The 14761-nt window shown below is 36.0% G+C and overlaps 1 protein-coding gene across 1 annotated transcript in view; it reads right to left on the minus strand.

Moving 5' to 3' along the window:
- pth2ra (parathyroid hormone 2 receptor a) overlaps positions 1–14761 on the minus strand; it is an 87546-nt gene that overhangs the window by 54774 nt on the left and 18011 nt on the right. Inside the window, exons 6-8 of the mRNA XM_036004496.1 lie at positions 13653–13836; positions 11262–11415; positions 7958–8018 (exon numbers count right to left, since the gene is read on the minus strand). Coding sequence (XP_035860389.1) covers positions 7958–8018; positions 11262–11415; positions 13653–13836 — 399 coding nt within the window. The remainder of the gene's footprint in view (positions 1–7957; positions 8019–11261; positions 11416–13652; positions 13837–14761) is intronic.

Raw genomic sequence — 14761 nt, forward strand, 5'->3', positions numbered from 1 at the left:
GAGTTGTACAAGTGGAACTTTGGTTTAAAGAAATGATTTTGGAGACAAGTTTTTGTCATAAATTATAGAATGTGATATGTTTTCCATAACAGGCAACAAATTGGATAAAGAGATGTCAAATTAGAAGTACTTAGGTTTGCTCTATAGGCCTAAAAACTTTGATTCATAAAGATTTTTAGAACTACCAGATAGTAAATAGTTTTATTTTGGGTTGCAAACTAAAGATAAAAATGAAATAAACAATAACTTTGTTTAATTTGTCTTAGTTTAAAGGTTATATTAAATAGATACAGGTTGAAATGAGATTTCATCCTAAAAGCAGTTCATTTAATATCGTACTCTAAATGAGTTTTTGAGTTGCTATATCACAAAATTGTCTAAACTAAATTAGTTGATGTTGACGTTGAAAACACTTATTTTTCTCTGAAAAAAATACTTTTTGAACTTTTGTGGCTGATAAACAGGGTTTTTGCTGTGTAACACAGGACAGTGTTAATGGCTAAACCATTAAACAGATTATTTATATATGCTGCTTATTGAATCATGAGTTTGTCATGACTCAAATAGGAGGGATATAGTAGCAATAATAAATAAAGTGTTCACATAATTTTTTAATTTTAAAACTACTCTAAAGAAAATTTAGTTTTGTTTTGATTGACTTGCACTATTTGCAAAAACACAACCTTTAAAGTAATCTAAGGAGTAAAAGAGAGTTAAACCAGAATGAGGGAAAGAAATGCTGTTTTATAATTATTGATATTGACTAAAATGAGTAGAAGTTTTTCCAAGTGATAATATTGATAAAAGAACAAATAATGCTTTTTGGAGTTCTGTTTTGTGCCACACAGTGCCTCGTGTGTGTCAGTCGGGTCCATCTCACCCCCCTACCAGCTGCAGGATGGACTGAGACAAGGAGGGGGGGAGCGGGAGACCGTCCTGACCTGACACATCTGACGCATTGAGAAGTTAAGTAGCACACAGACTCACATTCTGAAAATACACACACTATTAGGAGGAGATAATTAGAAGTACTTATTTTTACTTTTAAGATAAGTATTCAGATTGGTGTGTCAGGAAATGTTTAAAGTACATTTCCCTGTTCGAATTTGAATTGGATTGATGAAAAGTTGATAAAAATAACTTTGGCTTAGGTAAAGCCTGACATAAACATCAGTAAACTATTTTTGGGTAAATACAGGCATAAAAATTCCATTCAAAGACTTCCTAGAAACCAGGTTTGAAAAGGGGAATACCTTAATTTGTATTTTTTTAGTCTTTTGCAGTTGCTGCATCTTTTCTGGTGAACTATGAAAGTTGGGTGAGGTTTTAGTGCTGAGATGGTTTGAAACCATGATGATTAAAAACCATGTATCAACAACTTTAACACAGAGATTATGATTAAGACTAACATCTAGATGAAAATGTTTAATGTTGATGTGAATGCTTAAATGATGTACATTATGAGTAATGTACTGAGACAGTGGTATGCACATATTCATTTAATATTTACTCTCATATGCATTGAAGTTAAGAAAAACGTTTAATCATTTAAATGTTGTATTTTTGATGATGCAAAATAATACAGGAGGGAAGTTAAAGATAAAACTTACATGAAAAATAAGATATAATAGAAGTTAAAGATAAATCTTATGAACAGTAAAAAAATAATAATATAGAATATACTAATTTACTTTTGTATATAAAAGGGATAACAATTCAGTCAGGAAAAGCTTAGAGGAAACAAGAGCTTTAGAGAGATAGAGAAGTACACTGTGTGACAGTCTATGAGAGACTGGCTCAGGTTACAAGCAGGCATTTCCAGCGAGGAGGAGTCTGCCACAAGACCTTCTGTCTCTGAGCTTTCAGCACACGAACATAAAAAAACTTGAATTGACTCAAATGCATTTTGGGAAAAAGTTTAGAAAAAAAACCAAGAGGTTGCCTTCCAGGTCAGTTCCTGCTGGTACCAGAGAGCTAAATGTACTTTTGAATTAGGATAATGGATTTCCTATAGATGGATTGTATAGGAGTTATATATATATATATATATATATATATATATATATATATATACATTTCTGTGATTGAAATTTTGAGCTACTGTGACTAGGGAATTTCCCCAGTGGGGGCTACATAAAAATGTTCTTATGTCATATAGGTGATAAACGAACAGTTGATTTTTTGATTTCAAAGACAAATTATGTAATTTGCAGGAATGACTAATTTCTTCAAAAGACAAAAGAGTCAGTAGCAGAGTTTAGTCAAATGCTTACAGATGCTATTGAGATCTGACATATTTGGGTTAGGAAGAATTAGAATTTTTGTACACAAAACATATGTGTATGAAATATAATGTTTTATTGTCATCAAACTGCCCGACAGATATATAGGCCTACAGGTCCAGCTGGAATGATTAGTTGCTTTAATCAATTAGTTGATTGACAGAAAACTGCTTTGATCATTTCCAGGTTTCAAAATGTGAGGACTTTTCTATATTGTTGCTCTTTAATACCTTAAGTACATATCTTTACGATATCTTTCTTACTTAGGTAATATCCTTAATGAAATATTGCTGGTAACAGAAAATGTTTACAGTTTGGAATCAGTACTTACTTTGTCCACTATAACTATCTGTATGAACCTTGTTGAATTGACTAACCATAATGTAACAACATTTGTTTTTTTTAAAATCAATGATAATCAGACTTTGGAAAGCAGTGTGTTTGAATGCAGAATGGAGAAAAGGACTACACACACACACACACACACACACACACACACACACACACACACACACACACACACACACACACACACACACACACACACACACACACACACACACATGAAACAGTGGTAAAGACTTGTTTCCTACGGTTTGTCAAGTGCTAGAGGACGAACCTCTGACAACGAAGAACATGGGGGGAAAACGGCGAGTGACGTGTTCAACACCTCCCATGTCTAGGAGTAGATGGCGTTCAGGGTACAACAGGTACCACAGAGAAAATGTTACGGTAATGGTTAACAACTACATCCACTTTTATGGTTTCAACAGGCATTAAGATGTTTGGCATACAAATGCTACTAAATTGGGTTAATTAGGGTTTTTGTACCTTATGTGGTTCCTCATGACCACACAAACTTAACTGATAGATTGATAAAGAAAGTAAATTATTCCTAAACAGCGATATTGTTAAACATTGAACAATATTCAGTACACAGACCAAGGCTATTTTGTTGTGTGCTTTAGAACTTAGGAAAAGTTCCTTGTGGATCTATTTTTTACATTTATGTAATTTCACCTTCCACATTTGACAACACACACATACCACATTTGACTCAGACTTTTGAAAGTTTGTCTAATAGATGGAGTTCTTTTTCAGATGAAAACGATGCATTCTCTACTAATGTATGGCTTGGCCTAGTTAAGAAATGTACGCGTTATGTAGGTTATAATGACTTATGATATTACACATGCTTACACTCCACAATTGGTTATAGAAATTTAGTTTCAATACATTACACATCTCTTACTAAAATGATGCACTGGTCTGATGATTCAGGTCCAGGCTTTTTAGCAGATTTTGTTTGGTCTTCGGATTTGTGTCCGCTGTGTCATTCCACTAATCAAGAAAATGATTTCCTCCATTTTTATGGTAAATATGGTTCAGTATCACGCACTACAGGACACTGAGTCCTCTAACTTGTTTCGTCTTTCTGGAGATGATAACATTGATGACGACAATGCTTCTGATACTGTGTAAAACTGATTAACATTGTTTTATTCTTTACTTAGACATGATGCTTGTTTATTGTTAAGATGAGGTTCTTTTTTGTACCTTAAAGAGGAATAACATCTAAGCAATAGAGATGTATAATACATAAGTTTGAATCCTTAAAAAGTAGACTTTGTTTTGGTGATTAATTCCTATAATAGGTTTTGAATCTTAAAAGTAAAATTTATTTTGTATGATTATTTTGTAATCAAAAGGGAGGATTGTAATGGGAATTTTATTTTAACATTATAGTTTGATATCTTACAAGATTCTCTTATATACTTTACAGGAGTTTCCTAATATTTAGTTTTTTTTTTACTTTATTTAGTTTCATCTGGTGTTTTTGATACGCACTCCTGCTGCTAACAAGAAAAACTTCCACTACAAGCTTTAAAAACTTCAACCAATTGAAATTTGATAGTATCAAATGTGGTAGCACTGAGTTCTTAACTAAAACTGAACATAATGTGTAATGCATTCATTCACTGCAGTACAAAGCTGGCTTAAGTCATAGCTGTGCTTCCACCAAAAACATCTACTAACCAGAAAAATAGCAGCCACTGATGCAATGCAATCCAATACATCAGCATAAACAATGGCCGCAGCAATTACCACAGCAGTAATTCAACTCCTCAGTGTCAGCAACAACAGTAGAATTTAACACAAGATTCTTTTATTATTATTGCTTTTCTTAAGGCCACGGAGTAAAAATTGACCTCTGTTGAACAGAACCACAGCACATTAGCTCTCTCTGTATGCAGGATTGTTCACTGAGCAAATACCAAGATTCCCCTAAGCCCCATGGTGGTTTATTTGTGTACAAACAAAGCTGCAGACAAACGTGCCTGATCGCCTGGCCATTCATACCGGACGCTTATTTATCTGCACCTGTCACAAAGCGATCCCTTCCCTCTCGGCTCTCTCGGCTCTCTCTCTCTCTCCGATAGAAAGAAGCTGTTTCTGGTTAAACAGAAAGGTCTCAAAGAGGTTTTAAAGGTCTATCTCTGAAGGGATCCTTTTCATAATGTTGTCAAGACACTTAAAATATTAATCTGAGCCTGTCAGCGGCAAAACGAGCACTTGTGAAGGTAAATACAAGCTGGATAATTGCCCTACTAACTTACATTGTAGCTCGCCAATGTCAACTGCAGCAATCTCGCTTAATATTGGACCAATGTCAAAGATTGTTGTTCCCATCAGTCACTTAGACACAAAAACATAGGAAAATAGGGTCCAGGTTGAAAAAAACGGTAGTTACCCTTTAAGGCATAATATGTAATACCTTGCACGTCATCTGATTTATCACAATATCACAGGATTACGTGAGAATCACGTGACATATTTGAATAAAGCAGTGTAAACCTACTGCCGTATGGCCAGGGTGACATTGTTTTTAGTCTGTGCTGAGATGTTTAGGTTCATGATTTAGGTAAGCATATGTGTTCATGGCGCCAGTAATATCTTTATTGCATTAAAGATTAGAAAAAGCCTGTATTTGGTAAACAGCTAAACTTAAGTCAATTACAGCTTGGAAATGCAGAAATCCTCAGAGTTGGGGATTTCTTGAGGATCAAGAAAAAAACTGAGCAAATTGCAATGCTACTTGGCCCTAAAAAGAGAATACACAGTGGCAGAAAACCCAAGCACCATGACTGATCCAAAGCCAAGGAAATCCTTGACTATGTACAGACTCAGTGAGCACAGCCTTGCTGTCGAGAAAGGATGCCAAAGGCAGACCTGGCTTCCTCATGAGAACAGACTGTGCACCTACTGCACAAACATTACAAATACCCAAAAAGATTTTGAAAACATGGCTAATGACAAAAAACTTACATAGGGTGAAATACAGCAATGTGCAAGCACAGCAGCAATATTTGTGAGCTGCTGAAGACAGCCAATGGAATAACACCACCATAAAGACTCTACTCATTTGTCTATTGCTGCACTGGCCATTTGCACTATCTGATGCTGATCTCTGCACATATACACACTGTACACACCTACACAACAAATACCTCGAAATACCTTGAAAATGTTGCAGTTTACTTTTTATATTCATATTTTTTTATTTTAAGTTTTCTTTACTTATCTGTATATATATATGCCTATATGTTTACTATATTATATTAAACTTTACCCATTTTCATTTATAAATTTCCTATTTTCATTAACATATTTGATTAATAATGTTACAATGTTACACGGCATAGTTCACACTTTATACACCACTTTACACTTACACTTGTAGATCTTTACTTATTGTATGTACATCTTGCTTTGACAATGTTAACATCCGACAAGACAAGACAAGAGCTTAAATTGCATGTTGGAATTTTTAATATCAATTCAACTGTCCTTTTGCAACTCTAGTGTTACCTGTGTAGAGAATCAGGTCAATAGCTTGGAGTGAACCAAATAATGAATGTTATCAGCGGTTAATGAGAGGCAGAGGGAGGTCATGTGTGGCACCAAATACCATTACATCTGAATTTATGAAATACAGCACTCAACTCAGCTATTAAACTACAGTAGATTGTCCTGTAGACATCCTGGGCTTTTACCTTTTGTGTTTTTAAAATACACTTTATCACCAAAAGTATGTATATGTACTAAGTTGTGTGTACGTTTGGTTTAGTTCCAATTAAGGGAAATCTTAAGAGGATTTACCAAGAGAGTCGGGTTATTACCCTGCAAGTTGAAGGCTGTATTATAAAGTGTTACTGATAATTATCATATGAATACCTAGATAACAAGACAGAAGATGCCATAGCACACATCTTCCACACCACCCTAATCTCACCTTTTACACAAAGGAATCTATGTAAGATTGCTGTTCATTGATTACAGTTTAGCGTGTAATACCATAGTTCCCTCCAGGCTCGTCACAACCTCAAGGACCTGGGAATAAAATACATCACTACATGTGGATCCTTGACTTCCTAACATGCAGACCCCAGGTGGTGAGGGTGGGTGGACACACCTCTTCCACCCTCATCCTTAACACCTTAACAGCACCTGGACCATGTTTACCATGTTTTTGTGTTTAAAAGACAGATGGGAACAACAATTTTTGAAATTGGTCCAGTACTGAGCAAGACCACTGCAGTCAGCAGCGGTGAAAAAAGCTGCGATTTACGTCCACTAAAAGTGCTTGTTTTGCCACTGACATGCTCAGATTATTATCCTAATCATCTGACAACATTGTGGAAAGGATCACTATGGAGGTCGACCTTTTTGTTAAAGAGTAAGATCCTTTTTGTTTAACATGAAACATCATCAAAACTGCATCGCCAAACCCAACAGACTCCATTGTTTAACCAGAAATGAATTAATGTTCTTGTCACCACTTATCGTTCAATCAGTGTGGATGCTCACCTCGTTTTGATGTGGATAGCCCCAACATTAGGCCAATATGGTCATCCAACCGAGAGGGTGTCTGAGTTTAAGTAGGCCTACCTGGGCCTATGGCTAGATAGCAAATATAATGGAAAGTACATATGAAACATGAAAAAAGAAACGAAATGCTACAAAGTCATTTATCTAATACAAACTGTGTCTGGATATGACTGAAGCAGCTGCAAAAACATCACTGCACAAAGCGTAGGTGGGTGGATTGACTACAGTATAGAGCTTTACATTAATATATAAGCGCTATTAAGTCAACCCCCATTAATACAGTAGGCTAATAGAAGCAGGACAGAGCGCTAGAGTTAATACAACAGCGTACGATGATGTGTTAGACAATAGGGCAGTAACACTTTATGGTAATGGGAGCAGCCAGGTTCCAAAATCACGTGGTAAGCCTTCCCAGAAGAGTGGAGGCCATTATAGCAGCATATTAATGTCCCTGGTTTTGGAATGAGATGTGAGAATGAGATAACAATCACAATTTAATGTAATGATCAATGTCAACATACTTTTTTAGATACATTTGGCCATAAAATGCACCTGACATAACTTTTAAACGAGAAGCTCCTCTAACAAAAATGTATTCAAAGTTTTTTTTCCAAATTAAATCATGCATATTTAATTAGATTTTACTGACGATTCAAATATCACCATAATTAAGCGATAATTATACTGTCCTGAAATGCTCTTTGTGCATCTTTTTATATTCAAGCTTTTGTCTTCCAATGTTGTTGGTGTAAAAGACATTTTGACAGTATGACTTGCTCTCTTACCTTGCATCTGCTAGTGTTGCCCTGACAATCGCCCACAGTGCCACAAAAACAGCTGGAACACCTGAAATTAACACCAAAAAAACAAACAATAAGATGTGCTGTCCAGATGATGTCAAAACACAAACTAGAGACAGTAACACACAAACCCTCACCCCGATCGCACCCATTGTTTTCTATGTAATACCCCACACTGGAGTCATATTGTGGCATGGCTAGGGATGGGTAATACCTAAAATATTACGACACCAGTACCAAAACCAGTATCCTTAAAGGGATACCAATCCCAATTGAGTATTTGAATGAATGAATGGAAGCATCTTGGAACACTGAACTGCCAACACTGTCAAATACACCGTGCTTGACTTTAACACACCACATGGTTGTAGCTGCTGCGGTAGTGGGCCAATCACACATTGTATCAAATTTTAAAACGCTTGCGTCAATTGGCTGTGAAATCAAAACCATACAAATAGTCATTTCTTTCTAGATCTGGGTACAAAAAAGATCGAAAGGAGGTATCACTTGACTGGAGAACTTTCAATACTACTCGGTATTGGGTATTTCGGTCGATACCCAGCCCATCGTTATCGTTCTGTAACGCATCATGACACACCTCCATCCTATCCACCAGTGTTGACGTGCGTCAAATTTTAAGAGAAGCAGCAATTCCATATCTTTTATTCTCCAGAACAGCACATTAGGGCATATCTGGTGTGTTCTTCTGCCGTAAAAATGACCAATTGCTACATGACGCGGCCGCTGTGTGTTGCACTTTACTGTACACATACAAATCTACTGTGCTAGAATTTAGACAGTATTCACGTATTCCATACAACCACCACACAAAGACATGTCTAAACTTTCAGAACCCTTATAAAGTAGACTAACACTACTTCCTAAAGAAACTTAAAATTGCATCATTAATTTCTTTAAGTTTAGTGGGTCGCTATCGATTCTGCTTTCCCTCGGCTTTTGTTCCATCAATTTGTTAATTTGGTAAAACACTTTAGCACCATAGATTGGATCCGTCTTAATGTATCAACTTAGGAACTTATCAAATCTGTTCATGGGATCAATTCTGAACTTGTTAAGACTAGATTTGCTTATGTCAGGTCCTGAAACAACCTACTATGCACTTCAAAGAGCCAAAACAAATGGTGCCCTTGGGCAATTTTAGTAATACGCATTCAAATGGTATTATAGATAGAATTGCACTAGCAAAGATTAAAACAATCTTGTGGAGGGAAAAAGGCACCATGGAGAAATGCTGTCTGTGAGAGCCAAGAAAATGGAGTGTGACGCACTATGAAAACTATTGAGAGAGACTTGAACAGATTTACAATTCAGAAGAAGTGCAGAAATTAAAAGTGACAGAATTTGTTTTTTTTTATCTTCAGCAGTACGATTAACAATGCACACATTCTGATGCTACTGTTGTAAGACTAACCAACCCTCTGAATCAACATTCAGCATCTGAAATGACTTGGCATTATGAATACATCTACAATCTTAAGCAGAAGTTATTGCATAGGATTGTAATTGTGGTTGTGCAGGATTGACCGCTCTTGTCTCTTCCCTCTATAATGCCCTGACCATGGTTATTCTGTGGAACTTTAACTGGATAAGTGTTTCCCCATCTTTCAAAGGATGCTGCATCTTATCTGTAGCTCAAACTGAAGAAAAAAAAACAGGAAGTGCAGGGCAGTGATGTAACAATAATATTACACTGAGCACAGCACTGGAGCATCAAGGGGTTGTATTTTTTTGTCAATGGGCAACTGATGGAAGCTACTGATGATAAAAGCATTTTCATTAATTTTACCAGATAGTCAGAGAATTAGATTTGGCATCCCAGTTATGACATTGTTTTTTTCTAACTTTTGGGTTACTGACATCCCTGTCAACAGAAACAAATCAATTTTACATAGTGTTTGCAAAGGACAACTTTTCTACATGTCCATGTCAGAGTGGCTACATCCATATTACTGTAACATTGTTTAGGGTGCGTAATCGTTAAGAGTTGCCCACATTATAGTGAAATCTACCAGACAAGTCTTCACCAGCTAGAAAATGATTCCCCTTTTATCTCCAGACGAATTCACACTATCAAGCTAAATTAGCACAAAATGTTGCTGTGAAAATAATTTGGTTTTGAAGTCTCCAGGGAGAAAATTAAGAGTGGATCAATTTGACAGAGCTGATTTTGGACCTGACAAGAAAGGCATCCTGTCTCATGGATGTGAGAATGAGATGATATCACAAAGCAGGTTAAAAAGGAACCCTGTAGAGTTTCATGGATAAATGTTTTTAGGAGGTTTTTGTTTGTAGCTGTGCACTTGCACTTGTATGAGTGCCATGACACACAATACTGCCAATGGCTCACAAGAAGTGTGTGTAAGACAGTGAATCCATTTAATAATACTAAATAATGAATAAATGACCTACTGACAAGTCACAGAATCCATTTTCACAATTCTAAATACAGCACAGTGTAATACTATATATAAATTGATACTGTAACTGTTGGGATTATCAAACCAAACCTAAGCAGCCATTTAAATATTGACATGGTGTGCATAAAGTATAACCAAAAAAGCAGACACAGGTGAGACAAAAATCCGATGCCAGGGCCCTTTTTTCACTTCAAAGAAAAGATCACAACCTTTCTGATGGGGGACAAAAACCTTTAATCTACTTGTCTGTACATTGTCACATACTTATGTGCAAGAAAGTACACACAAAATGGTACCAGCAGTTCTGTTTCATAATGAATATCAAAATGTATATTCCAAAACTCCCATCTTAAAAGCGTCTTATTTATTTTTTGAAGTTCTTTCAGTACTACACACCTGCCTTCAAAACCGTAATATGTAAATTAATGACATTTGTTATGTTTGAGTTATTAAATTCTTATCCCCAGGTAATTTATTTTCTTCCAAAATGCAAGTGTAGCACTTTCTTTAGAAGGCATTTAATTTCTCCTGCATATGCATCAAACATGAGCAGACAATATTAATGAGGGGGATTTTAAATGTGGGCTAGAAAGCTGTTAACTGCTGTGTAATACCTTTTCCCTAAAATGTGGTTTGGTGCAGAAAAGGATTATGCATTGTATAGAGTATATTTTAGCATTGCATTGTCTGTATACTTATTCATAGTGCTGATATGGCAAGTTTGAGCTCTGTATTAGCTAAAATTGGCTACATTTTTGCTGAAGTGATTCGAGGATTGTTTCAAACAGATGCTTTAGTCCTGCTGCAACATGTCATAGGTGTTATGACAATTTAGCATTTTCTCTGCTTACCCCATCCGATGAGGGTGAAGCCCCAGAGGTATTTGGAGTCTGATCGGAAGGCCATAAAGATAAGACTGTGGAGGTACAGGCCTTCTACCAGGATCCAGTAGTAGTTGGTGGCCAGAAAATAGATGAAGAGCAGCACTGTCACCTTGCAGCCAATCTAAAGACAAAACATTAACACTTTTATCACATCCTATTTGTGCCTGTTTATTGTGTGTGTGTGTATGTGTCAGTTCACACATTATCGTGATCACAGTACAAACTGTTCTTACACACCACAGGTGCCTCTAAGCGAGTAGATGATCTGATTACATTTTGCAGCACCTTGCTGTATTAATTTGCACATAAATAAGGTAAGGAAAAGTACACAGCTGTCAATAAAAGCCATCACATCTGCTTTAAGTTGGCCCACACATTTTACTAACTGACAACCATTGTTTTTGATCACTCTAATTAATAATATGCTGCCAAATTAATTATACATTTGGCAGTGCAATCATAATAATAAATGAATACATGTATCTGCATTTCCTTCATGTCTGTGTCATCCACAACTAATATCTAGAGATGTTCCAATTTCATTTTTTCCTTCTTAAAACCGATTTCAATAGCTGAACTTGTGTATCGGCTGATAACCATGTATTGATCCGGTACCAGTGTGTAAAAACAAAAAAAAAAAAAAAATATATATATATATATATATATATATATATATATATATATATATATATATATATATATATATACAGTATATGTATTATTTAACAGCTGTAAACCCTATATGGATGTGTTGCTGTCATTGTTTATGGCCAGGCTCAGGTTAAACCCTTTGTAAAACATGAACAATACATACAGAGAATGAATACCATAGAACTTTCTTTTATTATCTAGTTTTACAGTCAGTCATAACGGAAAAAGAAAATAAATATGTTGACTTATATATGAATATGTTTTTTCGGGCCTAAATTACATGGTATTGGATCAGAGCATAGACTTGCGTACTTGTCGTTACCAGCATTTTAAGCAGTATCGGAACAACTCTACTAATATCCTGACTAGTATGAGGAATTCACTTAAAAAATGCATGATAACAAAGTGCCAAAAACGTTCATTATTGTGCATGCAATGCATTAGTGTGCAAAGTTGTAATGTCACAATGTTATACTTGACTTTGCCTAAGTTTACATTTCATATTTATAATCCATGAAGCAAGCATAACCAAATATATTGACTTCAAGAGGCACAGAACAAATGCAGTGGGGATGTGGGTAAGGTGCATGCACTTGTGAGAACCCAGAAAATAAAATGGTTACTGTCTGCAAATGCAAGAAACACTAGTAACATGAGAGCTAGTAACTCCATGCTGATTGCTCACTCTAAAGCTGAGTCACTGATTAAATTAGTTTAATGAAATTAAAAGTTATTGCCACAAAACAAAAATGGATTGAAAAAAAATGCTTCAGCCACAGTAAACTGAAGGCCAGATACACGATTGGCCTTGAAAGTTGACCAGCACTGAATTTTAATCGTTATTTTAAAATGAAATATGTATCTAATTAGTTGGGCTCCTGCTTTAAAATACTTTCATTCCAATACTACCATGTAATTTGTATGGTTTAATGCATTGGAATTCATTAGGTATGGGCAGGGTTTAATGATTATAATCCTGAGTATTTAAGGAAAGGTAATTAATTACTCTAATGCTTATAGTACTCAGGACTCACATAGATTAAAGTAAGCAGCATTTGAAAAGGGTTATCAACAAGCAGGAGAATCAATGAGTAAATGAATACATGCATATTAACTGTCCACGGTCGAAGCCCATGGATGAATTTCCAAATTTCTAAGTTGTCTTCATAATAACATTACACAGCCTCGCCAAATGTGATCTGTAGAACTTAAAACCCATATAAAGACATGTTTGTAAGCTTTAATTATGAGAGTGAAGTGTTTAAATTGTGTAATAATAACCAGTATGCAAATGTGTTTGTGATACTGCCAGCATTTGGCTGAACAGGGTGAAATTCACACACAATTTAAAACGTATTCACCAGATTATAATAAAGCAAGGAGACCTGCTCAGCCACAGTACTTATTAGTTATAATGACACTAAGTAGCCAAGGGAAGGGCTGGGAATAAAAAAAAAACACCCTGGACTTGTGATTTAGCCCAGCCCACCAAAACCCACCTGGATGTACAACACCACCCATACAGCCACACAAGGATGAAGGATTTAATTACCTTACAGTAATTAACTTAAGTGTGATTTAAATATATTCTGTAGTCAGAGCACACAAAGCACTTACCACTTCACTCTTTATTCAGGTCTACTGTATAAGCCAAAGTTGTTAGCACTGTAAGAACAAAACATCCAAACAAGCAGAACTGGTACTTACATACTGAGACGTGTCCAGTGGTGCCATGCTAACTGTCTTTAAGTTGTCCAAAAGGGCAGAATCAAAGTCCTGCAATCCAGCACTGGAATGGACGACTTTGTCCTTCACAAAGATGCTGACTGCTCGTAACATGAAGGAAACAAACAGGTGCATGTGGATGTAGTTTCTAGTGCAGTGAAGACGCCTGCCATGAAAACAAATAGTTCACTGTTAGGGATGAAACAATGCATTGTGAATCAGTTTAAAATCAATATAAATGTGTAAAGATTACAAGTGGTTGACATAAAAACTGAATTGCGATGCAATTTTTAAACAGCCTATGGCATAATCTACTTTTGATTTCATATTTGTTGGACTAGTCTGGGGAAGTGGGATGGTGCCATCTGTGGGAGAGGTCACACAGGCAACTGTTAAATGTAGTACAGTATAGGTGTTGAATACTTGGATATTGGTGTGTCTATTTTGCAAGGCCATCGTTGCTGCATCTGCAGCTCAAAGCAGGACGGTTACGATTGGTTTAAAGAAATACAAACCAGCCAGAGCCTAAACAATTACACTAAAACACTGTTTACAGTGACAGTATCTCTAAAGAGGCAACAATAGCAGAGAGAGGCTGAAGAATCCATTGAGCCGAACTAGTTGTTGACTAACTAACTTCCTACTTACATCGCTCTTAAATAAATCCTGCAACCTACTCTGTGGTGAAAGAAATGCTGGGATTCCAAACAAGAGACGGTTTCTTTTTACTTAGTACCCACTACTCATAATGGTGGCACAGTGTTCATTATGATGGATTACCTTTATATGGAATGTGGGAGATAGGCCTTTAAAAGAAATGGGCAACACTGGTGTGGACCCAAAGGTTGATATTGCCTTAAAAGACTTGATCTCAAATCACAGTCATTAGTTTCAATAGCTGGACATTGGGTTGGTACACACTCAACATCTGCTACTCAGGCTGTGGTGAGACAAGGGAGTTACTTATAAGGATTTGTTTCAGAGGTATAATTGTGGTATATAATGTATTTATATCAGCTGTGCAGAAAATACATTTCTTTTTTTTGCTGAAAATCATGTTTTCAACCTTCTTTCAGTCTGTCTATTCCAGT

This window comes from Sander lucioperca, chromosome 8, assembly GCF_008315115.2.
Source record: "Sander lucioperca isolate FBNREF2018 chromosome 8, SLUC_FBN_1.2, whole genome shotgun sequence".
Classification (NCBI taxonomy): Eukaryota; Metazoa; Chordata; class Actinopteri; order Perciformes; family Percidae; genus Sander; species Sander lucioperca.